Source organism: Carcharodon carcharias, chromosome 7, assembly GCF_017639515.1.
Source record: "Carcharodon carcharias isolate sCarCar2 chromosome 7, sCarCar2.pri, whole genome shotgun sequence".
Lineage (NCBI taxonomy): Eukaryota > Metazoa > Chordata > Chondrichthyes > Lamniformes > Lamnidae > Carcharodon > Carcharodon carcharias.
Window position 1 is genome coordinate 152,970,722 of NC_054473.1, and position 26,186 is coordinate 152,996,907.

A 26,186-nucleotide genomic window follows, 5' to 3' on the forward strand; every position below is an offset into this window, starting at 1 on the left:
ATTTGGTCCTTTTAGCACAGGCTTGTCCAACCTGGGCCATTGCGACCCCTGTAGCTCCTCCATGTGGCCCCCGGAGTGTTTGTTGAAAATGCCAGTAGTGAGTCAGTGAGTTTGAAGATTTCTGCAGGGGACCTCTCCTCCAATTATAACCTATTTCGCTCCCACGTTTGCTGCTTATAGGTTCAATAGTGAGCCTATTGGCAGTGAACATGGAAGAGAAACAGGCTGTGATTGGAGGAACAGTGAACACTGGCAACCCTGGAGTGTACAAGGCCTTAGCTCACCATGCTTCCCACCCACCCCCGCAGCTTACAGTGCTCTGGCGTGGCTCCGGCCGCATTCTGCAATTCTCCCCACGTTCCCCCAGCTCCGGGCACATTCCTCGGCTCTCCCCACATTCCTCCAGCTCCTGGCTCATTCAATCAGCCCTCGGTGCTCCCCAGTTTTGGGCGGCTCCAGGCCTCAGGCCTTTCTCCAGATGACTCTTCTGCTCACATCCCACCTCCCCTGTCCCCACAGCTGATTTGATGAGTAAGGTTAAGCGAGTGTGAGTGAGGGTGCATGGGTCAGTGGGTCTGTTAGTGAGGGTGGGTCAGTCAGGATGGCTGAGAGGGGGGTGGGTGAGTGAGGGTGTGTTGATGAGTGAGGGTGTGTTGGTGAGTGAGGGTGTGTTGGTTGTCTAAGAGAGAGGGGGAGCGTGTGTGTATCTGACAGAGAGAAGTAGAGGGGGTGAATGTGTGTGTGAGAGAAAGGGGGGCGGTGAGTGTGTGAGAGAAAGGATGAGAGCGCTTGCGTGAGAGAAAGAGGGTGAGGGTACATGCGTGAGAGAAAGAGGATGAGGGTGGCTGCACGCGTGTGCGATGGGGAGTACGGCTGCACATGAGTGAGTACGTTTGTGTGAGAGAGGGTGAGGGCGAGTTTGTTCACGTGCGTGAAAGAGAGGGGGCGAGTGTGTGTGAGAGAGAGGTGAGGATATGTGTGTGAGAGAGACAGAAGGTGAGTGTGTGTGTGTGTATGTGAGAGAGAGGGGGGGAGGATGGTGAGACAGAGGGAAGAGTGTGACTGGCTCACTCCCGGTTACCCCAACACTCTAGGCACTTTCACCCACTCTCACAGGGACTGAGGGTGAGTGAGTGAGCACCCAGATAGGGAATGACCTGGACATGCAGACTCTCACCCTTTCACACTCGAATAGTGAGAAAAATTGAAATGTGCTCCCCCTCCCCACACAAAAAGGTTGGACAAAATGGGACTGGGGAATTGATAATGGGAAACATCTTAAAAGAAGTGGCTGCAGAGATAGTGGATGTATTGTTTGTAATCTTACAAAATTCCCTAGATTCTGTACACGTCCCGACAGATTGAAAAACCGCAAATGTAACTCCTATATTCCTATAAGGAGGGACGCAGAAAACTATGGGCCAGTTAGCCTAACGCCTGTCATTTGGGGAAAATGCTAGAATCCATTATTATGAGGATGTAATAGCTGGGCATTTAAAAAATCATGAGGAATCAAAATGGTTTTGTGAAAGAGAATCCATGTTTGACAGATTAATTGGAGTTTTTTGAGTATATAACAAGCAGGGTGGATAAAGGGAAACCAGTAAATGAGTGTATTTGGATTTCCAAAAGGCACCCGATAAGGCGTCACATAAATGGTTACTACGCAAGATAAGAGATTATCATGTTGGGGGTGATATATTAGCATGGATAGGGGATTGGCTAATTAACAGGAAACAGATGGAATAAATGGGTAATTTTCACCTTGTCAAACTGCAACAAGTGGAGTCCCACGGATCAGTGCTGGGCCCCCAACTATTTTTATGATCTATATGAATGACTTGGATGAAGGGACCAATTGTATTGTAGTGAAACTTGCTGACAGTACAAAGATAGGTAGGAAAGCAAGTTGTGAGCTGGATTTAAAGTGTCTGCAAAGGGATATAGATAGGTCAAGTGAGCAGGCAAAAATTTAGCAGATTAATTATAATATGGGAAAATGTGAAGTTGTCCATTTTTGAAGTTGGCAGGAAGAATAGAAAAGTAGAATATTATTTAAATGGAGTGAGACTGCAGAATGCTATGGTACAGAGGGATCTGGGTGCCCTTATACATGAATCACAAAAGGTTAGCATGCAGGTGCAGCAAATAATCAGAAAGACATATAGACTTTTGACCTTTATTGCAAGGGGTTGGAGTATAAAAGTAGGGATGTCTTGTTACAACTGTACAGAACATAGGTGTGATTACACCTAGAGTATTGTGTATATTTTTGGTCTCTTTACTTAAGGTGAGATTTGCTTGCATTGGAAGAGGTTCAGAGAAGGGTCACTAGATTGACTCCTGGGATAAAGGTGTTGTCTTATGAGGAAAAGTTGAACAGGTTGGGCCTATACCCATTGGAGTTTTGAAGAATGAGAGGTGATCTTATTGAAATATATAAGATTCTGAGAGAGCTTGACAGGATAGATGCTAAGAGGTCATTTCTCCTCGAGGGGGAATCTAGAACTGGGGAGACACAGTTTCAAAATAAGGAGTCTCTCATTTAAGACTGAGGAGGAAGAGAGATTTTTTCTCTGAGGGTCTTTAGTTTCTGGAACTCTCTTCCTCTGAGAGCACTGGAGACTGGATCATTGTCTAACTCAGCCTTGAATATATTCCAATTTTTGGTCAACAAGAGTGTTGAGGTTATGGGGAGGCAGGCAGCAAAGTGGAGTTAAGGTCAGAATGAGATCAGCCATGATCTTATTAAATGGTGGACAGGCTCAAGGGGCCGAGTGGCCTCTCCTGCCCCTATGTCTTATGATCCTGTGACTCTAGCATTTTTGGGTGCTTTTCATAATACAAAAATAAAATATATTCTGCAATAAAATTAGTAGCAATGTGCAAAGATTTACTAGTACTTTTTCAGCAATGGCACAACTAAAAACATAGTATGACAGTTTTGTTGTTTATCTTGTGATCTACTTTGTCAAATAAAGCCTCCAAGAAAAAGAGGGAAAATGCAGTTACAGAATTAAACTCTAATATTAATCATTAGTATATGCATAGTTTGCTGCTGTAACTGGAAGTTAAGGATTGAACTTTCCCAACTGTGTAGACAGATTTCGCACCTAATGCATTCAGGCTATTCGATTCTGCCTTTTCTGATGGCAATTTGACTAACGAAAAGAGTGGAATCACTAAAGAAGGTTAAAGCACAAGCACTTAAAAACAGGTATACTTCCTAGTTTATGACTTGTACTTAATTTGTTTATTTTTTTCTTTTATTTTAAGTGGTGGTCGTTCACATTGATCATGGCATCAACATTCCTTTTCTGCATTACCTGGCAGTTTAACCAGTTTATTTTATTAATACAAGCCCTGGTTTTCTTTACCTTGGACTGTTTAGATATGGTGCCTGCATCAAAGGTAATATGCAGTTAATACTGTGCAGTAAACCTGATATGTGTGTATGAGATTACATGGGAAATGCAGCACATGCTGTATCACAGAATAAAATATGGATTCACTAAACTTGCAAAGTACTAGTCTCAGCTGGATTGTTAGAGGTGATGAATGCAGCTGAGAAGATCGCAGGTTAATCCAACAACCTTATTTCAGAGTGTTGCAGTACTTGGGCAGAGATTGCTGTGCAATGTGTGGACACTGAAAGGATATATATAAAATTTTAAAGACAGAGGGGGTGGTGGTGGGCGGGCAGCATGAGTGCAGAAAGAAGATATCTGTAAGTAGCTCTAGGTTTCACAAGGGGGAAAATCTAATCAGTTTCAGTATAGGATCCTTGGTTTTAGTAAACCTCTTCAATGGGAATGCTTAATGGCTTTGCAAAAGATATTAGCTTTACAATGATGTTATGAGTATACTAGTCTGAATTCCATCATGATATCTATTTTTAAATTGATTTAGTCTTAGGGGAAGAAAGGATAAACTGGTCAGTAAAATTGTCCACTTCACTTGAGAAAGCCCCACTAGGCAATCAGGCAGAAATGCCTCAAATGCTGAACTCCCAAATTTAATGTGGATGCAGGAGACTAAATCATTGGGGAAGTGGGAAAACTGAGTAAATAGCAGCAAATCCTGTGTGATTTGGTAAATATATCCTAGATCTCCTATCTAACTTGTGTAACGAGAAGGTGACATTGTTTATCTGATTTTTTCCCAATCCTAATTCTCCTACTTCAGGAAACTTGCGGCCATCACTTGCATTTAGTTTAATTTAATGCTTTAAAAGTACTATTAAAGCACACCAAATTTATTTCAAAGCCAGATCTTTGCTGAGCTTTGAATTAAAAATAGCTGATTATTTTACTGCTTGGGAAGATATGTATTTACCTTAAAATTAGCTTGTCAGGCACTTCTGAAAATCATTGGCTAGTCACTGCTTAAAGTAAAACAAATGAGGAGAAAGGCTGAATGTCATTGTAAAGTAGATCACTGGTGCGACATCCGTGTAGTTTCTAAATTTTCCTTTGAAAAGGGCCCACTTAAATGTCTGTTTTTAACATATGGAAGAACATACTGAAAGCATTGTTATTTCTTTCAAAATCTTAGTGTGGAGTCTAAGCAAAGGTCAGAAGGTCAGACTGGTTTGCATTTATTTTGTATTTTTAGTATTAAGGAAATTATTTTTGTATGAGGAATTTTAATTGCATGGTTCACTTTTTGTGGATTGTGTTTCTAGAATGATTCAGTGATGACATATCTCTTCTTTTGCAGGTTACATCACTATATTTCGTACATGTTGCTTCTTTACTTCTTGTCTGGATCCTGCAGTTTAACAACTCTATGCTCCTGGGGTCATTGGTTCTAAGTTTCATTCTGTCTGCTTTGGTAGTACGGCACTTGCAGGTAGTAATGACAATAATATATGCAAACTTAAAATCTTTATAGTTATGACCCTACTTTTTTGAATTTCAGATAAGAAATATCTTAAGTTATAAAGATTATATGAGGAGAAATTTGTTGACTGCAGAAAATGTGTGGGGGTCTTGTTACCCATGCCTGTTCGTTGTGTTGCAGGCAATATGTTTAAATTGCTGCTGCCTGCTCTTTTATATGATTGCTTTTTGCAGCAAACACTATCCACACTGGTCATTGGCTGCATGCAGCCTGATATCATGAGCGGCTAGTGCTATTTAAAGGCACCACTTAAAAGGGAGGCACATCGTGACTGCAATAAGTGGTAGGAGTGTTTTCAAATGTCAGTCTATGTGATGACCTGAGCAATGGCTCAATGTGAGGGAGTAGTTTTTTTATTCATTCAAGGGAATGCGACTTTGCTGTCCAAGCCATTATTTAATGCCCATCCCTAACTGCCCTTGAGAAGGTGGTGACAACATGCCTTCTTGAATCGCTGCAGTCCCTGTGGTGTAGGTACACACAGGGTGCTGTTAGGGAGGGAGTGTCAGGATTTTGACGAAGCAACAGTGAAGGAATGGCAATATATTTCCAGGTCAGGATGGTGAGTGGCTTGGAGGAAAACTTCCAGGTGGAGGTGTTCCCATGTGTCTGCAACCCTTGTCCTTCTGGTTGGTAGTGGTCGTGGGTTTGGAAGGTGCTGAGTTTCTGAAGTGCATCTTATAGATGGTACACACTGCTGCTACTGTACGTTGGTAGTGGAGGGAGTGAATGTTTGTGGAAGGGTGCCAATCAAATGGGCTGCTTTGTCCTGGATGGTGTCAAGCTTCTTGAGTGTTATTGGAGATGCACTCATCCAGGCAAGAGGAGAGTATTCAATCACACTCCTGACTTGTGCCTTGTAGATTGTGGACAGGCTTTGGAGAGTCAGGAGGTGAGTTACTCGCCACAGGATTCCTAGCCTCTGACCTGCTCTTCTGGCCACAGTATTTAGTCCAGTTCAATTTCTGATCAATGGTAACCCCCAGGATGTTGACAGAGGGGGATTCAGCGATGGTAATGCCATTGAATGTCAAGGGGTGATGGTTAGATTGTCTCTTGTTGAAGATGGTCATTGCCTGGTATTTGTGTGGCATGAATGTTACTTGTCACTTATCAGCTCAAGGCTGGATTGTGTTTCGGTCTTGCTTCATTTGGACATGGACTGCTTCAGTATCTGAGGAATCACGAATACTGCTGAACATTGTGCAATCATCAGTGAACATCCCCACTCCTGACCTTATGATGGCAGGAAGGTCATTGATGCAGCAGCTGAAGATGGCTGGGCTTAGGATAGTACCCTGAGAAACTCCTGCAGTGATGACCTGGAACTGAGATGATTGTTCTCCAACATCCACAACCATCTTCCTTTGTGCTAGGTATGACTCCAACAAGTGGAGAGTTTTCCCCCTAATTCCCATTGACTCCATTTTTGCTAGGGCTCCTTGATTTTACACTCGATCAAATACAGCCTTGATGTCATGGGCAGTCACTCTCAGCTCATCTCTGGAGTTCAGCTCTTTTGACCATGTTTGAACCAAGGCTGTAATGAGGTCAGGAGTTGAGTGGTCCTGGCAGAACCCAAATTGAGCGTCAGTGAACAGGTTATTGCTGAGCAAGCACCACTTTATAGCCTGTTGATGACCCCTTCCATCACTTTACTGATGATCAAGAGTAGGCTGATGGAGCGGTAATTGGCCTGGTTGGATTTTTCTTGCTTTTTGTGTACAGGACATACCTGGGCAATTTTCCACAAAGCCGGGTAGATGCCAATATTGTTGCTGAACTGGAACAGCTTGGCTAGGGGCACGGCAAGTTCTGGAGCACAAGCCTTTAGTACTATTACTAGAATAATGTCAGGGCCCATAGCCTTTGCAGTATCGAGTGCCTTCAGCCATTTCTTGATATCATGTGGAATGAATCGAATTGGCTGAAGACTGGCATCTGCGATGCTGGGGACCTCTGGAGGAGACCAAGATGGATCATCCACTTGGCTGAAGATTGTAGTAAATGCTTCAGCCTTATCTTTTGCACTGATGTGCTGGGCTCCCCCATCATTTAGGACAGGAATATTTGTGGAGCCTTCCCCTCCAATGTGTTGGTTTAATTGTCTACCACCATTCACGGCTGGATGTGGCAGGACTGCACAGCTTAGAGCTGATCCGTTGGTTGTGGGATCGCTTAGATCTGTATATCACTTGCTGGTTATGCTGTTTGGCAGGCAAGTAGTCCTGTGTTGTAGCTTCACCAGGTTGACACTTCATTGTTTGGAATGCCTGGTGCTGCTCCTGGCATGCCCTCTTGCACTCTCCATTGAACCAGGGTTGATCCCCTGGCTTGACAGTGATGATAGAGTGGGGGATATGCTGGGCCATGAGGTTACAGATTGTGGTTGAGTATAATTCTGCTGCTGCTCGATGACCCACAGAGCCTCATGAGTTGCTAGATCTGTTTGAAATCTATCCCATTTAGCATGGTGGTCATGCCACACAACACGATGGAGGGTATCCTCAATGTGAAGATGGTACTTAGTTTCCACAAGGACTGTGCAGTGGTCATTGTCATGGACAGATGCATCTGCGGCAGATGGGTTGGTGAGAATGAGGTCAAGTATGTTATTCCCTCTTGTTGGTTCCCTCACCACCTGCCACAGACCCAGTTTAGAAGCTATGTCCTTTAGGATTCAATCAACTTGGTCAGTGGTGGAGCTACTGAGCCACTCTTGGTGATGGACATTGATGTCCTCACCCAGAGTACATTCTGTGCCCTTGTCACCTTCAGTGCTTCCTCCAAGTGGTGTTTAACATGAAGGGGTACTGATTCATCTGATGAAGGGGGAGTTCAGTACGTGGTAATCAGCAGGAAGTTTCCTTGCCCCTGTTTGATCTGATGCCATGAAACTTCATGTGGTCCGGAGTCGAAGTTGAGGACTCCTACGGCATCTCCCTCCTTACTGTATACCACTGTGCCGCCACCTCTGCTGTCCCAGGATAGACCCAGGGATGGTGATGGTGATGTCTGGGACATTGTCTATAAGGTATGATTCCATGAGGATGACTATGTCAGGCTGTTGCTTGACTAGTCTGTGAGACAGCTCTCCCAATTTTGGCACAAGCCCCCAGATGTTAGTAAGGAGGACTTTGCAGGATCGACAGGGCTGAGTTTACTGTTGTCGTTTCCAGTGCCAAGGTCAATGTCGGGTCGTCTGTCCGGTTTAATTCTTTTGAGGCTTTTTAGCAGTTCGATACAACTGAGTGGCTTGCTAGACTTTTTCAGAGGGCAGTTAAGAGTCAACCACATTGCTGCAAGACCAGGTAAGGGTGGCAGATTTCCTTTCCCTAAAGGACATTAGTGAACCAGATGGGTTTTTACGACAATCGACGATGGTTTCATGGTCATCATTAGACTTTTAATTCCAGATTTTAATTGAATTCACATTTCATCATCTGCCATGGTGGGATTCAAACCCAGGACCTCAGAGCATCATCCTGGGTCTCTGGATTACGAGTACAGCCACAATACCACTGTGCTGGGCTGGGGATCTTAGTGGGAGAGGTGAAAACAAGGAGAGATGTCACAAGGGGCAGGGTGCCATCCAGATACATGCTCAGGAAACGGTGGGAACAAGTACTAGCGGAGCTCAATGCCAGGAATGTTGCTGCAAGAACAGGGATGTAGTACAGGAAGAAATTTAATGGCCTGACATGACTTATCGAGGTGAGTGAATTAATCTTCAAATAGCACATTGTACCAACTGCATATGAGCCCCATCCACTGCTCAGTTCTCTACATTTCCATCACCCAGCTACCAACATTCTCTATCAATTAGTATTCAATGTGGTTTGCCACATCCTCACACACTTAGCACTGTTACAAGCCACATACCCACAACTCAGAGTTTGCACATACTGGCAGCTATTCCACCATGACAGCCACATCATTCAAACATATTGCAGGACACTCACTGGCACACATCTCTTTTTCTTGCCGTAAAATGTAGCACATCACAGCAGGTAACAGAATGGAACTGCAGGAAAATAAGTGCATCTGCATATTTTAACCCCATCAAGGAAATTGTGCTGACCACCCTGGGAAGGAACGTCACAGTAGCAATGTCCTCTGGCAGGGCCAAAGAGATCAATGATGAGGATATCTCCATATGTAACCCTCTTTCATATAAAAGCAGAAAATGCCGGAAATATTCAGCAGGTCAGACAGCATCTGTGGAGTTCTTCAGGTTGATGACTCCCTCTCTCATCCCACTTATCTCTCATTTTACATTCTCTCCCAAAGCTTGAGTTGTAGATAGTGTAAGCAAGCACTTTTTACTTTCTCCTCTCCCCTCAACATAACCCAATTCATCTCTTTTTCATTTTAGAAACCCAAGAACTGAAACCTTCCCAGTCAGTGACGAAAGAGGAAGGAGACAGTGAAGATTAAATGGCAATGTCATTCGATCTTAAGCTCCCAGCCCCCAGCTCAGACGCTGACAACTGCGTATATTTCTGAGGCAAGGGAGAGGAGGGGAGAGTGGGAAGAGACTAACACAAGAATTAGAGTAGGCCATTCGGACTTGAACCTGCTCCACCATTTGATAAGATCATTGGTGATCTGTTTGTGACCTGAACTTCTCATCCCTGTCTGCCCCGACCCCCTTTATCCTGGACTCCCTTGTCAATCAAAAATCCAGGCACAAGTAAACAGGAGTCAGGGCAGGAGGAGAGAATCATGCAGATGCCAACTAGTTGGAAAGCAAGGTTGCACACTGGTTCTGCTGCAGAAAAATCAGGTGAGGATATCAATAGGCCAGGATACAGAAGAAAGCTGATAGGTGTAAATAACACCTCTGCCACTCTGTTAGTGCCCTTACTGTTGGCTGTTGGCCAGCCAGCCCAGACCAAGACGTTGCAGTCTGATGATGGGCCTCCTAGAGTCAAAGCTGCTCAAGGTCAACCTCCAAAGCCATCTGCAGTCTCCTAATTTGGAGGTCAGCAGCCTTTTACCACCATTGCTGCAGCCACTGGGGAAGCCCCTCAACAGAGCACTAGGGGAGACAAGGACACATAGAAGACATAAAAACATAAGAAATAGAAGCAGGAGTAGGCCATTCAGCCCTTTGAAACTGCTCCACTATTCAGTGAAATCATGGCTGGTCTGCATCAACACCTTTTTCCTACACTATGCTCATATCCCTTGATATTTTTAATACCTAGAAACCTATCGATCTCAGTCTTGAACATGCTCAATGACTGAGCCTCCACAGCCCTCTGGGGTAGAGAAATCGGAAGATTCACCACCCTCGGTGTGAAGAAATTCCTCCCCGTCTTAATCCTAAGTGACCTGTCCTTTATTCTGCGACTGTGTCCCTTGGTTCTAGACCCCCCTGCAACCAAGGGAAACATCCTTCCTGCATCTACCCTGTCGAATCCTGTAAGAATTTTGCATGTTTGAATGACATCACCTCTCATTCTTCTAAACTCTTGAGAATTTAGACCCAATCTATTTAATCGCTCCTCATAGGACAATCCTTCCATCCCAGGAATTAATTTAGTGAACCTTTGTTGCATTCCCACTATGGCAAGTATACCTCTGCTTAGGTAAGGAGCCCAAAACTGCACACGATACTCCAGGTGAGGTCTTGCCAAGTCTCTATGTAGTTGCAGTAAGACATCTTTACTCCTATTCTCAAATCCTCTTGCAATAAAGGCCAACATACCGTTTGCCTTCTTAATTGTTTGCCGTACCTGCATGTTATCTTTCAGTGACTCATGAACAAGGATACCCAAGTCCCTTTGAAGTTCAACACATCCCAGCCTCTCACCATTTAAGAAATACTCTGTATTTCTGTTTTTCCTACCAAAGTGGATAACCTCACGTTTCTCCACGTTATATTTCATTTGCCAAATTTTTGCCCACTCGCTTAACCTCTCCAAATCCCCTTGAAGCATCTTTGCATCCTCCTTAAAACTCACACTTCCAACTAGTTTTGTGTCACCTGCATGCTTGGAAATATTACATTTAATCCCCCCAATCAAAATCACTGATATAGATTGTGAATAGCTGGGGCTAAAGCACTGATCCTTGAGGTACCCCACTAGTCACAGCCTGCCAACCTAAAAATGACCCATTTATTCCTACCGTATTTGATTTGTTAACCAGTTCTCAATCCATGCCAGTATACTTCCTCTAATCCCATGTGCTCTAATTTTGTTTATAATCTCTCGTGAGAGACCTTATTAAAAGCTTTCTGAAAATCTAAATATACCACATCCACCAGTTCTCCCTTATCTATTCTGCAAGTTATATCCTCAAAAAACTCCAACAGGTTTGTTAAACACGATTTCCCTTTTATAAATCCATGTTGACTGTGCCCAGTGCTATCATTATTTTCTTAGTGCCCTGTTACCACATCTTTTATAAGGATTCTAGCATTTTCCCTATTATCGACGTCAGGCTAACAGGACTTCAGTTTCCCATTTTCTCCCTCCCCGTTCCTTCTTAGATAGTGGGATTACATTTGCCACCTTCTAATCTGCAGGAACCATCCCAGAGTCCATAGAATTTTGAAAGATGGTCACCAATGCATTTACTATCTCTGTAGCCACCTCTTTCAACACTCTGGGATGTAGATCATCAGGTCTAGTGGATTTATCTATTTTTAAGTCCCATTAATTTGTCTAGTGCTTTTTTTTAAACACTGGTCCCTTGATTCTCCATTTATTCTAGGAGGTTTTTAGTATTTTCTTCTGTGAAGACAGACACAAAGTATTTATTTAGTTTCTCTGTCAGCTCCTTATTCCACATTATAAATTCTCCTGACTCCACTTATAATGAACTCACATTTGTTTTTGCTAATCTTTTCCTATTTACATACCTATAGAAACTTTTACAGTCCATTTTTATGTTTCTCACTAGTTTACTCACATTCTATTTTCCCTTTCTTAATCTTTTATTTGGTCCTCCTGTGCAGAATTCTAAAATGCTCCCAATTACCTTATTTTTTGGCAACTTTACACACCTTTTCTTTAGATCTAACACAATCCTTGATTTATTTCGTTAGCCATGGTTGGAACATTTGCCTTAGTATGTTTTTATGCATTAAAGGAATGTATTTTTATGGTAAACTATGTATTAGTTCTTTAGACGTTAGCCGTTGCCTGTCTACCATCATACATTTTAACGTAGTTTCCCAACCAGCTATAGTCAATTTTCCCTTCATACCTTCATAGTTTCCTTGGTTTAAATTTAAGACTCTAGTTTCTGATTGAACGGCATCAGTTTCAAACTTAATGTAAAATTCTGTCACACTATGGGGCAGGTTCTTCCGGTCGGCGAGCAGGGATGGGGCCTGCTCACGACACATAAAATTACGTGGGATGACGTCGGGTGGAACTCCCGAAATCATCCTGCGTCATTTCCATTTTCAGGTCAACGGGGGCGCAGCCAAGTCAGCTGCGCACCCGCCGACCAGTCAACGGCCTATTGAGGCCATTGAAAAATGAATTAAAGTCATTAATGGACCTGCCCATCCAACCTTATGGTTGGCGGGCAGGCCGGGAGCCCAAAACCTCATCCACGGGCAGGATGAGGTTTCATGAGGGTATTTAAATTTTAATTTAAGGTTTCAAGAAAAGTTATGGACATGTCCCAACTCATGTGACAGTGTCACATGAGGGGACATGTCAGGGAAATTTTTTTATCATTTGTATTACAAATTTTAATTCCAAGCTGATGTTCCTGAGGCAGCACTGAGCCTCAGGGAGATTTGTGCGCTCTTTCGTGCGCATGTGAGAAAGGGCACACTCCCGGCTAAGGGAATCCCCCGCCCCCACCCACACAGGGAACGCATAGCGCTTCAGAGCGGACGTCACACTTGGTGGGCCTTAATTGGCCCGCCCACGTAAAATGGCGGCACGCCCCCGATTGGGGACAACAATCGGTGGTGCGCCAGCTCCCACACTTCCCCCTGACGGGGGAGAATTTTTCCCATGGTCACTCTTTTGTAAAGGCTCCTTTATAATACTATTTATTAGCCCTTTTTCTTTGCACAATACTAGATCTAAAATAGCCCATTCATGATTCCTCAACATTGTGTTCTAAAAAATCGTCTTGCAAACATTCCAAGAATTTGTCCACCACAATATTAGTACTAATTAGGTTTACCCAATCTATGTATTATATATATATTATATATATAGAAATCCCCATGATTACTGTATTACCCATGTCACAGACAGCTCTAATTTCCTGATTTATACTGTGATTTACATTACCACTGCTATTTGGTAGCCTGTAAACAATTCCCACCAATGTGTTCTGACCCTTGCCGTTTCTTTGTTCCACCCAAACTGATTCTATACCTTGATCTTTAGAACTAATGTCACCTCTCATTATGATGCTAATGCCTTCTTTAATTAACAGAGCTATCCCGCCATCTTTTCCCAGCTTCATGTACTTCCTGAAAGTCACAAACTCTTGGATATTCAGGTCCCAGTTTTGGTCTCCTTGTAGACACATCTATGTAATGGCTATCAGGTCATGTGTATGAATTTCTATTTGAGCTGACAATTCATCTATATTATTGCGAAAGCTGCGGGCATTCAAATAAGCTCCCTTAATTCAGTTTTTTTTTAATTGTTTTTGTAAACTCTGACTTTATGCACTGGTACACTCTTAAGTTTGCAATCACTATCCCTTCCTGCCATATTCTGATTATCATTACCTTTATTGCTATCTTGATTTGTTGCCTCCTCATTTCCCTTTAATTTACTCAATCTTTCCCAACATGATCCCTTCCCCCCTTTATTTAGTTTAAAGCCCTCTCTACTTTCCTAGTTATACGGTTTGCTAGAACACTGGTCCCAACACGGTTCAGATGAAGTCTGTCCCAACGGTACAGCCCCCATATTCCCTAATACTGGTGCCAGTGACCCACAAACTGCAACACACTTCTCCCATGCATTCATCTCTTTATTTCTATTTAACCTATGCCAATTTGCACATGGCTCAGGTAATAATCCAGAGATTGTTACCTTTAAGGTTCTGATTTTTAATTTTGTGCCTAGCTCCTCCCACACCCTGCAGAACCTCTTTCCTACTTTTACCTATGTCATTGGTACCACAGGGACCATAGCAAAAGGTTCTCCCCCCCCCTCCCACTGCAGGTTCCCCCCCCCGCTCCCACTGCAGGTTCCCCCCCCCCCCACCCCACTCCCACTGCAGGTTTCTCCCCCCCCCCCCCCCCCCCCGCCTCCCCTTCCACTGCAGGTTTCCCCCCCCTCCCCTCCACTTCCCTCCCCTCCCCTCCCACTGCAGTTTCCCCCACCTCCCCTCCCCTCCCACTGCAGGACCCCCCCCCCCCCACCCCAGCCGCAGGTTCCCCCACTCCCACTGCAGGTTCTCTCTGCCCCCTGCAACTGCAGGTTCTTCCCCCCCCCCCCTTCCCTCCTCTCCCCTCCCACTGCAGTTTCCCCCACCTCCCCTCCCCTCTCACGACAGGTCTTCCCCCCCCCCCCTCCCACTGCAGGACCCCACCCCCACTGCAGGTCCCCCCCCCCCCACTGCAGGTTCCCCACCCCCCAGCCCTGAGCAGACATCCCAAACTCTGGCACTGAGCAGACAACACAGCCTTTTGTATTTTCATCCCAGCTGTTGAGAACAGTGTCCACCCCCTAAGCACATCGTCCCCACCACCACCACCAGACTCCCCAGCTCCCCCCAACTCCCCCCACTTGAATGCCCCACGCCACATTACCATGGCTAGCCCACTCATCCACACTGCAGTCCCAACTGCTGTCCACATGAGCTGCAAAAACCTCAAACTTGTTGCCCACTGTAAGGGCTCAGGTCCCTCCACTCCCATCCTCCCAATCCCCCCACCTGCCTGCCTCACAGCCATTCTCTTGTCCCCAACTACTGACCAAAGCAGATGACGCCAACCTAAGGGGTGTGACTGCTTTCTGTAACAAAGTGCCCAGGCCAAATACTTTTTCCCCCACCCTGATGCAGTGCAATATCTGCAGCTCAGCCCCCAGCTCATTAACTCCTCAAGCTGCAGACACTTACTGCAGATGTGGTTTCCATGGAGTGCATTGGCATTCAGGAGCTCCCACATGCTGCAGTCACTACACACCATCCATCCCCCATTTTTATTGTGTTAATTACATTTATTTTTCTTAATTTATAGTTCCCCTCTTCACCAAACTCCTGGATTCACACACTGTGCAGACAAGCAACACTGAGAAACCCCTATATTTATACTTTCTGAAAACAAATGAGCCAAGTTGTGCTAAAGCTCAAACTAGTTTAAGCTCGCCACCTAATTAACTAGCTACAGCTGCTCTCAGAGAGATTGTGTATCCCTGTTTAAGACTGAAATAAACTTAACTTACCTCTTAACTTAAACAGTAATTTTAGTTCATTACTAAATTAAAGAAAAAACTACACTTTAGAGAGAAATTGACCCTTAAAACTCCCTAATTAGCCAAACTCCTGGTTTCACACACTAAGATAATGCACAAGGGTTATTAAGTTTATTTTTGTATGCATTATGCCAAGATTGAAGTCATAAAATTGGATTGGGGTGTGCATTTTCTGTTTTTTTTCACATTTGTGTTGTCAGAGGTCAAAATGTGAAAGTCAGTGGTAGAGGAGAAGTAAGGAATATGGAACCCTTCTACCCTCACCCCTCTCCATGTTCTAACTGCATGGCCTCCCTTCTTTCTTCCATACTTGCTCAAATTCTCAGAGGAAGCCATTCCAAGCCACCAATGTTGGAAGCAACTTGTTTCATCATAAGCTTTTAAATCAACATACCACTCTCTGTAAACTATTCAAACTCTGGGCACAAATCGCAAAACTCCAAAACAAAAACATGCAATTGCACCCAGAAGCCAGAAGAAACAATTCAGCAACTAACCTGATGATCTCTTTAAATAACGATGGTGGGACATCTTTTTTTTAACATTGTGTTCAGTTGTACAAAATTAGAAGTATGCACACATCTTGGATTCCATTTTTGAGTGTTAGGAGGCTATATAAGCACCAAAAAAAAACAGGTGCTACATAGTCCAATTTCTCCTGCATAATGTTCTAAATTGTTTCAATCATAATGACGTAGATTTGATTGAAAATAATTGTTTTGATTTCTATGTAATCATGAGATTACACTGAAGAGTGTTATATTACAGGAATAACCAGACAATCTTAAAAATAAATCAATTGGGGTAAAAAAGATGTAAAATTGAAACTCTGTCCATATAGCCTGAGGCAAAGATCACATTGATTTTTTTATACCTGGTACATCTAATCCACAGAACAGGGCAGCAAATTTGCATTTTAAGAGGCATCTTTGTAATTTTACAATTGCCAAAACATGAAGAGTTGTGTTTTACATGTTGGAAAGTTCTTGATTACAAGGGAAATAATTAACAAATATACTTCTAATGGGAAGTGTGCCTGATGGCATCTTGGTAAAGGGGTTTCCATGTGCACACCTAATGACCGCCTGTGGTATGCAGAGCCTGGAGATGACATCGATCAGATGAAACACTTTAATCAGCTGGGGTGAGTGAAAAAGTGCAAGTGGAAACAGAACTTAGGGTTTTCATGAGGGGAAAAATTACTGGTAGAAGATATGTTAATTTTTTAAGGGACATAGGGCCTTCATGGAAGTAATTTTGATTTGCTCCAAAAATGTCAGTGTGACGCAATGATAAAGCAAATTAGAAACAAAAACAAAAATACTTGGAAGAACTCAGCAGGTCTGACAGCATCTGCGGAGAGGAATACAGTTAACGTTTCGAGTCCGTATGACTTGTCATTAGAATATTTTAGAAATTCAGAATTGTTGTCAGACCGCATTTTGATTTTGATCCTCTTTCTAGGCATTATATTTATAGTCATAGTTCATGTAAATACCTGGATTGTCCTGCATGGTTGATGAGATTGACTTTTATGGAAATGAAGAATCTAATATTGCCATCTTTCTTTTTTTTTTAGAGGAATTTAAAATCTGGCGGTTTTCTTATCAGAGTTTTGAAACTATTGCTGCATTTAGTTGTAGTATTCAGCTTAACAGTCCTAACAAATAATACAAGTAAGGTATGTGAATAAAGTTATTGAAAGTCTTCTTTGAGGAAACTCCACAAAATGAGTGGTTTGCAAATGAATGTAATTTTTTTTGGTAATGTGAAATAATATGCATTTTTCCTCTAGTTTATTTTGATCTATAAACGATCATAAATAAGTGTCTGGCCTCATCAATATACTTACATAGAATATACAACACAAACTAGCCATTTAATCCAACCAGTTTATGGTGGGTATATATATTCCATTTGAGCCTATATTTATGTCTTCTCAAGAAATAATAGATAGGTATAACATTCACAAACATCAAAACTGTTTATTGGAATTTATTTATTGTGACTAATAAATCTTGTCAGAAGCTTAAACTTTTCTTGTGGAAAATGAATTTCTAACAATCAGTAAGTAACATGTTCAATGAATTCACATTTCAAAATCTAATACAACTTTAGCCAATATTGGTTGAGTTATTTTCAATATACTTTCCTTGTTAAATCTTCAGGGCTTCTCTCATATATTACTTATTTATATTCCAAGATCTTTGATAGTAACTAATGAAAGAGTAACTCTTGGCAGAAGCAGTACTGAATGGAAACAATTTAATAGCAGGGCTATAAATTGCTGTTATAATCTCATCAATGTGTCCCTTTTTGTTGCAGAAAATTCTAGGGCTAGAATCCGATGAACACATTTTTAAATTCCTTAAAGCAAAGTTTGGATTTGGGGCGACAAGGTAAAAGTTTAATTTTATATATCACTCAAATATTAGTCCATTATATTACATTTCACAAGCTGTACAGAATATTGTTGGAGAATGACTCAAGTTGTGAGGATCTGTCCTCCATCCCTGAAATCAAAACTGAGGGTAAATATTTGCTTATAGTGTTGATGCAGAACATTCATACAGCAGATTGTTGTGGCAAGGTAGAATCATAGAATCTTACAGCACAGAAGGAAGCGAATTGGCCCATCATATCTGTGCTGCCTCTTTGAAAGAGCCATACAATTTAGTTCCACACCCCAACCTTATCCCCATAACCCTCCAAATTAGTCCTCTTCAAGTACGTGTTTAAAAGTTTCTATGGAATCTGATTCCACCACTCTATTTCAGGTAGTGTGTTTAGGTCATAACAATCCTCTGAAACAATTTCTCCTAATTTCCCCTCAAGTTCTTTTGCCAATTATTTAAAAACTATACCTCTGATTATCTTAGAACTTATTTGCCAGGGGAAATAGTTTCTCCCTACTTGCTGTATCTAAACCATGCATAATTTTGAATACAACCTTCTTTGCGCTAAGGAGAACAATCCCACCTTCTCCTATCTCTTTGCATAGCTGAAATTTGTCATCCCTTGTGCCACCCTGGTAAACCTTCTCCATGCTCTCTCCAGGGAATTGACATCCTTCCTGAAGTGTGGTGCATGGAATTATACACAATACTCCCACTGAGGTATAACCAGAAATTTGTAAAGATTTAGCATGATATCCTTGCTTTTATATTTAATGTCCTCCTACATTACAACAGTGGCAACACTTCAAAAGTATTTCATTGGCTGTAAAGTGCCAGTGGTCGTGAAAAGCAGGTCTTTCTTTTCTATTTCCATGGCCAAGTATCTCTTTTATACTTTCTTAACTGCCTTGTCAAGTTGTCAGCCACCTTGTGTCATTGAGATGTAAGGAAAGTTGAATCTAACTGGTCAAGCAATTCTTTGTTTAATTTCTGCATTCATTCCTTTTATAGAATCATAGCATTTAAGTCACGGGGGTGTGGGTGAGGTATTCGTAGAGTCATAGGACTGCATCTTCTGGTCGGCAAGCAGGGGACCGGGGCCCGCTTGTTGACATGTAAAATGACGCAGGATGACGTCAGGTGTGTGTCCCGACGTCACCCTGCGTCATTTAGATTTTCAGTTCGGCGGGCGCGCAGTCTAGTCAGCTGTGCACCCGCCAAACTGTCAAAGGCCACTAAAGGCCTTTAAAAAAGTAATTAAGCTAATTAAAGGACCTGCCCGTCCAACCTCAAGATTGGTAGGCAGGTGAGGAGGCCAGGCGGCCTTTAGAAGAAACATGAAACCTCATCCACGGGCAGGATGAGGTTTTGTGAGGGCTTTAAAATGTTTATGAAATGTTGAAATAAAAGAAGGTGACATGTCTCAGTTCATGCGCAAAAGACTGCACTCCCGGCTCAGGGAATCCCCCCTGCATAGCACTTCCGAGCGGATGTCACACTGGGCAGGTCTTAATTGGCCCGCCCACATAAAATGGCGGTGTGCCCCCAACTGGAGGTGCCAACCGGGAACCCGCCTGCTCATGCCCGCTCCCACACATCCCCCCCAGTGGGGGGAAAATGTTGCCCATAGTCATAGACATCTAGAGGACAGAAAAAGGCCCTTCGGCCCATCGAACCTACACCAGCCAAACAAATACCTAACTATTCTAATCCCATTTTCCAGCACTAGGCCCATAGCCTTGTATGCCATGGTATCACAAGTGAATATCCAAATACTTGTTAAATGTTATGAGGGTATCTGCCTCTACCACCCTTTCAGGCAGTGTGTTCCAGATTCCCACCACCCTCTGGATGAAAAAATTCTTCCTCACATCCCCTCTAAACCTCCTGCCCCTTACCATAAATCAATGCTCCCTGGTTAGTGATCCCTCCACCAAGGGGAAAAGTTCCTTCCTGTCTACCCTATCAATGCCCCTGATAATTTTATACACCTCAGTCATGTCCCCCCTCATTCTCCTCTGCTCCAGGGAAAATAACCCCAGTCTATCCAATCTCTCCTCATAACTAAAACTCTCCAGCCCAGGCAACATCCTGATAAATTTCCTCTGCACTCTCTCTAGTGCAATCACATCCTTCCTATAATGCTGATTCCAGAACTGCACGCAATACTCTAGCTGTGGCCTAACCAGGGTTTTATACAGCTGCAGCATAACCTCCTTGCTCTTATATTCTATGCCTCGACTAATAAAGGCAAGTATCCCACATGCCTTCTTAACCACCTTATCTACCTGTCCCGCTACATTAAGGGACCGGTGCACATGCACACCAAGGTCCCTCTGATCCTCGGTACTTCCCATGGTCCTATCATTCATCATGTATTCTCGTGCCTTGTTTATCCTGCCCAAGTGCATCACCTCACATATATCCGGATTAAATTCTATTTGCCTCTGATCAGCCCATCTGATCAGCCTGTCAATTCCCACCTGTAATCTAAGGCTGACATCCTCACTATTTACCACCCCAACAATTTTTGTGTCATCCGCGAACTTACTGATCAACCCTCTACATTCAAGCCTAACTCATTTATATATACCACAAACAGCAAGGGGCCCAACACCGATCCCTGTGGAACCCCACTGGACACAGGCAACCAGTCACAAATACACCCCTCAACCATCACCCTCTGCTTCCTGCCACTCAGCCAATTCTGGATCCAAATTGCCTTGGATCCCATAGGCTCTTACCTTGGTTATCAGTCTCCCATGCGGTTCTATTGTCCATTCAGTTCATTGAGTCTTTACCTGAACTGTTTAACCCCATTTTGTTGCCTTTTCCCTGTACCACTTTATATTCCTCCTTTTGAAACATTATCCAATCCCTTTTTAAGTGATAAAGTGTCTACCTTAATAGCTGCTTACAGTAATGTGGGCAGAAATTTAACTGCTAAAGGGGGCAGGTTCAAGTGCGTCATGGGGTTTTGGTGTGATTAAATCCCCTAAACGTACCATTGTGTCTGAAATCTGACATGATCCCACTCGCTTCCAGCTTTTACCAGGCCACATTTGTAGATGTTTGGGAAACCGCCATATAAATGTCAGATCTATGATTTATATATGTAAAGAGCCAATTAACGCAGACTTCAAGCCAGCATTATGGTTTTAACAACAAACACATGGGAGTCCTAAGTTGTGTGGAACTTGCCAGGGTTCAACAAGGCAAGAGCACAGTGGGAATTTCTTGCTCAATGAAATTGACTCTTGCACCTCCTTAAATATTTATTCCCTTCACTGCCAATGAACAGTGGCAGCAGTATGTACTATCTACAAAATGCACTACAGCAATTCACCAAGGCTCCTTCAACAGCACCTTCCAAATCCACAACCTAGAGGAACAAGGGAACCAGATGCATAGGAACACCACCACCTGCAAATTCCCCTCCAAGTCACACACCAACCTGACTTGGAATTGCCAAACCTTCACTGTCACTGGGTCAAAATCCTGGAACTTACTCCCTATCAGTGCTGTTGGTGTACCTACTATGCATGGACTGCAACTGTTCCAGAAGGTGGCTCACTACCACTTTCTCCAAGGGCATTTAGGGATAGGCAGTAAATACTGGCTTTACCAGTGACACTCGCATCCCAAAAACAAATAAAAAGCAAATTTAAAAATAAGATGAGTATTGCAAATATCTGATTCCATAATTCATGTATTTTAGGGATATAACTTATAGTTTTAGGAATTAAAGTGTTAAATATAGATAAATCAAAATGTTTGGTTGAGGAACTGATAAACAAACCTGGGATGGTTGCAGTTCAAAGGGTAATCTATGTTGATTTAATCAGGTTAGGATTGAAAGTGAAAAAACTTATGCAATGGATGACCCATCTTTGAGCTTTTGGTAGAGTCAGGAGGTCTACAGTTGTGTCAAGGGAGTTGGATTATTCATGTAGTTCCCAAATCAAAGAAGCTAAAAGTGCCTTTGTAAACAAAGGAGTTTCTGGGTGGAACCAGCAAATTTGGAGGAGAGGGTCATTAACGCCATTGGATATACAGATCATTCAGATGGGTCCCAGAATCAAAAGATTTGCTTTTGAATGTTAAAAAAATAGTTAATTTACATTTTTGTTTGCAACATCCCTCATATGCCTTGTTGCCATGGAGATGGGCAGTGGGCTTTAGGGATGTTCCTTTGTTTAATTTATCCATGTGTGGATTTTTGCTGATGGGAGCAGGCAGAAGCAGTTGAGCTGTGGTCTTCGGCAGTTTGCAGCTCACAGAATCAAGAGGGCCAAAAGAGATAAATGTTAGCCAGGCCTGCACCTTAAGTCCAGAAAATACTAACCCTATGATTCACCATGTGGAACGTAGGTGGGAGCTCGAGTTCAGTTTGGTTACAAAGTTTGTGAGGGGAAAAGAGGCTAGAAGATTTACTGGGTGTGAATCTGGAGCAAGAAATCTACAGGAACCCTCATAGTGAAAAGAAGCTGTCCCTTGGAGAGTCTGTCAGGAGCTGTGGCTGTCCAAAACCAAGACAATGAGCATAGAGGCCATTAGGAACCAGGGGTGTTCCTGCTTTATAAATCACTGAACATGAATGTAGTGAAGTTTAAGCGTCAGCTGAGAAGTCCACATTTATGGGATTTTGAAGAAATTGGTTCTTCAAGCTTCAGGAAGGTCAAGATTAAAGTGAGTCACAAGAATGCTGTCCTCCCATTCTCTGGTGCATCTCAGAAGTCATGCTGTATGTTATGCTGGAGTGAAGAGAAGTTTGCTTCCCATGGAGGGAGGAAGAGGTCAGCTTCTTAGAAAAAGCAGGTATATCTGGAACTGGCAAAAGCAGTGAGCAGCAGAAGCCCCTACAACTTGTTTTCAGTGCAGCTCAATGATCTCTTGAGGACAGGAAAGGTGACTTGGCTTAGCCAAAAGCTAATGGAGGATCCCCATAAAATCTTGCACCTCAGAGAACAACTGGAGCACTGAGAAAAAATTAAAGTGTATTCCAGAGAGCTGCGGCATACTTGATGATTTCTAAAAGGGAGAAATAAATGAATCTTCAAGATCGTGTAACGTATAGAAGGGCTCTTGGGTGGAATTAGGAAGTAAAAGGGGAGTTGGATTTATATTTTAAGCCCTGACGAACTATTGTAATGGCGCAGCGGATGGTAAATGCTAAGCTGCTCAAATGCCAGAGGGAAACTTGAAACAACTGCCACAACTGTTTTGCAGTTTGTATTTTTATTTCAAGGTGGTGCCTTGAATTCAGTAGTAATAAGTCCACTGAGTCTTAGAGGACTTTTTACAAAACTAAATTAATCATTTATTAATTTTAAAAAATAATTTTAAGCACATACATAGGTTTACAAGTTACTACTATGATAACTCCTAGTTCCCCTAATTAATCAGACACCCAGTTACACCCCAGTTAAGGCAACAGTAAAAGCAGAACAGATTTTAACAGACCCAGGCAAAGCACACGATACCCTGGACAGGGATATTCACAGTGAATTCTCTTAGCATCATTTCCTATAGACAGCAGCTTGATACGTAGAGGCTGGCGGCTTTTCACACTTATTAGGTCTTAGAATGCCTTCCTCCTACACATAGCCTTCTCTCCTTTATACATATTTTCCCCCTTGAATGCAAATTTCATTGTTTCAATATGTCTTTGGACTTTACCTTTCTAATAATAAAAATCTTTCATAGTACCAATTTTATCAGTGAGTTTGGGGGTAAAATAAACACACCGGCTTCTTCTGGCTAATTGTAACATTTCACCCTCTCTTTTGAAATTCAAATTACTCTGGTTTATCTAAAAATGTAAATTTTCCTTTACACCTCACATTCTAAAACTTCAGCCGTGTTTACTTATTTAGCATTTCAAACCTAGCTTCTCTTCTGGTGCATCAAAGCCTTCAGACCAGCTGTCTTTAATTCAGTTAATTCCCCCTCCCAACCACCCTCCCTCCCCCACATACACACACACACTCACACACAACCCAGACCCCACTATTCCCATTTTACAATAAATCCCAATAATATTATGAAAATTATTATATTTTCATGACACTATAGTGCTAAGTTTGTTGTTCTTGCTTTATTTTACTTTTATATGCAGTAAAGGTTGTTTTGTTTAAAAACATATACTGTGGCTTAATTTCTTTCTTTTAAACACTGCATGTTTGAATTTATCTTTAAACATTAATGGTCTCTGTGGGGATCATAACATGGAGGTGAGTGTGAGCATTGGCAGCTCAGATGGAAATGTAAGGAGATGCCTCAAGGGAAAGAAATGAATGGAGCTGCATGGCACATTAGTCTATAGAGTGCTGTGCAGAAGAGCTCTGGGGAAGTCAGAATATGGATAATGGCATTCGAAGGATGGATGCCACTCACCTTTCCTGACCTCAAGAGATCAATGAACTTCTTGCAGCACTGAAAACAGGTTCTAGGGGCTTCTGCTGCTCATTGCTTCCGCCAGTTCCAAATATGCCTGCTTGTTCTGAGAGGTTGGCCTTTTCCTCCCACCATGGAAAGCAAACTTCCCTGCACTCCCACATAACCTACAGTATGACTCTGAGAAGCACCAGAGAGTAGGGGAACAGAGTTCTTGCGACTCACTTCCAATCTTGACCTTTCTGGAGCTTGAAGAGCCAATGCAGGATGTACCCATTGTGGCATCTCCACCGCAAAAGCTGGTCAGCTTCATTTAAGGTCTAGCCATGTTCTTTGTTGTAATAATCCTGTATGTGAAACAGTTCATTTAACTTCCTTTCTTTGTGTTCTTGTGGTGATCTTAAATTTATATTCCCTTGTTACCAATTTGCCAGCCCATTCCAAAGTACTTTACAACCAATTAAATCTGTTAATTCTGTAGGAAGTCATTCTACATACCTATCCTTAGGAAGAAATAAATGTTTCAAAACCCATGATCACTCTGACTTTGCGAATAAATGAAAAACTATCTTTATATTTAAATGGGGGTCAGGAGAAATATGTGCAAGTAACCACCACATGGATTTTCGAATATCAAAATAATAAAGATGAATTGTTAGCATTTTTGTTGAAAAGGAACATATTCCCTTTTCCTCTTATTTGTTTATAGTGATGAAAGGGAAGCCTGGGTGTGATACCAGAAATTTAACTGCACTCTGCATATATTAAATTAATTCATCATTATTGGCTTTTCAGAAGTTGGTATTCCTTTCACACAATCACACCAGTGTTATGATTAAACTTTTCTGTAAAAACAGTTTGCTTTTTGCACTCCTTTTAAACTAGTTGTGAAGTTTTGTATTTACTAAATAAAAAGTTATGATGCTGTTGAAGTGAAAGTAAAAACCAGCATTGGCTGTAGAGAGAAATCCACAAAATCCTAATGTGCTGTGAAGGCAGGGAATTTGATGTTGAAGTCCTAATTCAGAATGATAGATATTGAATCTAAGAATCTAGCTAGAATAACTAGCAATTATGTAATGTTAAAATAACTAGTCCAGCATGTATACAATAGTGCCGAATTGAGTTAGTCAACACATCCTGTTTGCAAATATATTTAGTAGAAACATTTTCTTTGTCTTTCTCTTCATCTTTAGGGATTTTGATGCTAAGTTATACCTGTGTGAAGAAGCTTTTGGCCTACTGCCTTATGATACTTTCCAAAGACTTCTGCACACGCTGATTTTACCTTCATATCTTTTAATTCTGGTTACTACAGTGATCATTGCTATAACTGTTGCTGTTCGGAATCTCAGGTAAGTGTAGTTATCAAATAGTATTGGTAATTTTTTGCTGACACATTGTATTTTAGGGATCAGTATTTTTCAATTCAATTAGCAATTGTGCTCTGCATTGTTTAAAAATGACAAAGTTGATAGATTTGATTAGTTTTTCTATTTTTTTGAGCAGTTGTAACATCATAGACCAAATTATAGAGTGGTCATTTACAAAACAAACTATCTCCAAGGGCAGAATTTTCCCTCCAGAGGTGCCTCAGGGAGATTAGTTTATGGTTTAAGCATTTAAAGAAAGAAATTAAAAACTTTTAAAACATGTGCCTTCATGTGACATGTCAATTAATATTTTAAAAAATTTTTATTGAATTTTTAAACACTTCATGAAACTTGATCCTGCCCGTGGATGAAGTTCCATGAAAAATATGAAGGTTGCCTGGGTTCTAAGCCTGCGCGCCAACCTTAAGGTTGGACAGGCAGCTCATTTAATCATTTCAATTCGTTTTTAACAGGCCTTAATAGGCCTTTGACAGTTTGGCAGCCCGCCGAACTGAAAATCTAAATGACGCAGTGACATCAGGACGCCCGCCCAACGTCACTGTGCATCATTTTATACGTCGGCGAGCAGGCCCCGTCCCCACTCGCCAACCCAAAAATTCTATCCCAAATGTTTTGACCATTAAAGTCATCAATCATTGAAGTTTTTTTTAATTGCTGAGTTAAAGACCCATGGTGGCCTC

At 42.2% G+C, this 26,186-nt stretch overlaps 1 protein-coding gene across 6 annotated transcripts in view; it reads left to right on the plus strand.

Annotated features, from left to right (window-relative positions):
* The window catches only part of dpy19l3 (dpy-19 like C-mannosyltransferase 3), a 108,620-nt gene that overhangs the window by 31,753 nt on the left and 50,681 nt on the right, over positions 1 to 26,186 (plus strand). For all 6 annotated transcript variants that reach the window (XM_041192436.1, XM_041192433.1, XM_041192434.1 and 3 more), the window contains 5 exons: positions 3,277 to 3,411; positions 4,720 to 4,851; positions 16,900 to 17,001; positions 17,646 to 17,719; positions 25,309 to 25,467. In XM_041192436.1, the coding sequence (XP_041048370.1) occupies positions 3,277 to 3,411; positions 4,720 to 4,851; positions 16,900 to 17,001; positions 17,646 to 17,719; positions 25,309 to 25,467 (602 nt within the window). The remainder of the gene's footprint in view (positions 1 to 3,276; positions 3,412 to 4,719; positions 4,852 to 16,899; positions 17,002 to 17,645; positions 17,720 to 25,308; positions 25,468 to 26,186) is intronic.